At 49.3% G+C, this 1,791-nt stretch overlaps 1 protein-coding gene across 1 annotated transcript; it reads left to right on the top strand.

The window, feature by feature from the left end:
• The first annotated feature begins 304 nt into the window (after positions 1-304).
• On the top strand, positions 305-1,535 carry ZCCHC18 (zinc finger CCHC-type containing 18). Its single transcript, XM_061179080.1, has one exon. It carries the CDS (start codon positions 305-307, stop codon positions 1,511-1,513), a length of 1,209 nt encoding a protein of 402 aa, XP_061035063.1. The 3' UTR covers positions 1,514-1,535.
• The last annotated feature ends 256 nt before the right edge of the window (positions 1,536-1,791 follow it).

Genomic DNA, 1,791 nt, shown 5'->3' on the forward strand with positions numbered 1-1,791 from the left:
TACACCCATTAGCTCCTGAAGGTTGTAATTGCCAGTTTCCTGCAGGATATTTTCAAGCCAGTGGACAAATGGAAAATGTACCTCAGGGTGTTCAGGAAGGTAAAGAAAGCGACCGCAGACTGCGTTCCTGCAGTCTACTACATTACTGACCTTTTTTTCCCCCACCCCTTTTCTTTACAGTCCCTACTGAGATACAAGGAAGGCAGAGCCCAGAAACTTTGCTTTGGGGATTTCTCCTGCGGATTAGGCTTTTCTAAGAAGCCTGAGCAATTTGTTATATTCAGATAGACGATCATCGTCCGTCATGGCTAGCATCATTGCACGTGTGGGTAATAGCCGGCGGCAGAACACACCCTTGCCACCTTGGGCCCATTCCATGTTGAGGTCCCTAGGGAGGAGTCTTGGTCCTTTAAGGGTCAATATGGCAGAAAGAAACATGAAGTTGTTCTCGGGGAGGGTGGTGCCAGCCCAAGGGGAAGAAACCTTTGAAAACTGGCTGATCCAAGTCAATGGGGCCCTGCCAGATTGGAATATGTCTGAGGAGGAAAAGCTCAAGCGCTTGATGAAAACCCTTAGGGGCCCCGCGCGGGAGGTCATGCGTTTGCTGCAGGCGGCCAACCCCAACCTAAGTGTGGCAGATTTCTTGCGTGCCATGAAATTGGTGTTTGGGGATTCTGAAAGCAGTGTCACTGCCCATGGTAAATTTTTTAACACTTTGCAGGCACAAGGGGAGAAAACCTCCCTTTATGTGATCCGTTTAGAGATGCAGCTCCAGAATGCTATTCAGGCAGGGATCATAGCTGAGAAAGATACAAACCAGACTCGCCTGCACCAGCTCCTTTTAGGGGCTGAGCTGAATGGGGACCTGCGCTTCAGGCTGAAGCATCTTCTCAGGATGTATGCAAATGATCTGGAGCGGCTTCCCAATCTCCTGGAGTTAATCAAGATGATAAGGGAGGAAGAGGATTGGGATGACACTTTTATGAAACGGAAGCGGCCCAAAAGATCTGAGCCAATCATGGAGAGGGCAGCAAGCCCTGTGGCATTTCAGGGCCCCCAGCCAATAGCCATCAGCACTGCTGATTGCGATGTGATAGAGGTAGATGATACCCTCAATGACTCAGATGAGGATGTGATCCTGGTAGAGTCTCAGAACCCTCCACTTACATCCATAGGTGCCCCTCCCCTCAGAGTCAGGGCCATACTTCAGGCTCAAATACTGGTCATCAATTCCCTAAACAGTTCCCAGGCTCAATCTCCTTCTACCAGTGGTGGTTCTGCATATAAGAATGATGGTCCTGGGGATATACGTAGAGGCAGGAAGAGAAAATATACAGCCCGCTGTTCATACTGTGGTGAGGAGGGCCACTCAAAGGAAACCTGTGACAATGAGAGCAACAAGGCCCAGGTGTTTGAGAATGTGATCATCACCCTGCAGGAGCTGACACATACAGAGGAGGAGAAGTCGAAAGAGGTCCCTGGTGAACACAGTGACCTCTCTGAGCCACAGTAAGGAGCTAGACCCAGCCCTAAGTGAACCCTTAACTGTATTCAGAGACTGGTGATGGGGAAAACAGGGGAGGGGGTGGGGGAGGCTTCTATGTGCATGAATTAATCCACAAAGTGACTTTCATTGGGGAAGAAGAGGTTGTGAATACCAGCAAAATGGAGAGGACAGCCTGACCTCTGTCCCTGCTCCCCCCTCCATCTGCCGAAGGATCTATTCTGTGTGTGTGTCTATTTCCTTGATGACTTTATTCTTTTTGTGAAAGGAGTATAAGTCATTGTTAA

This window comes from Eubalaena glacialis, chromosome X (assembly GCF_028564815.1).
Source record: "Eubalaena glacialis isolate mEubGla1 chromosome X, mEubGla1.1.hap2.+ XY, whole genome shotgun sequence".
NCBI lineage: Eukaryota > Metazoa > Chordata > Mammalia > Artiodactyla > Balaenidae > Eubalaena > Eubalaena glacialis.

Excerpts from the sequence above, each read along its gene's own strand:
- ZCCHC18 (XM_061179080.1), top strand. The coding sequence starts at position 305 with ATGGCTAGCATCATTGCACGTGTGGGTAATAGCCGGCGGCAGAACACA.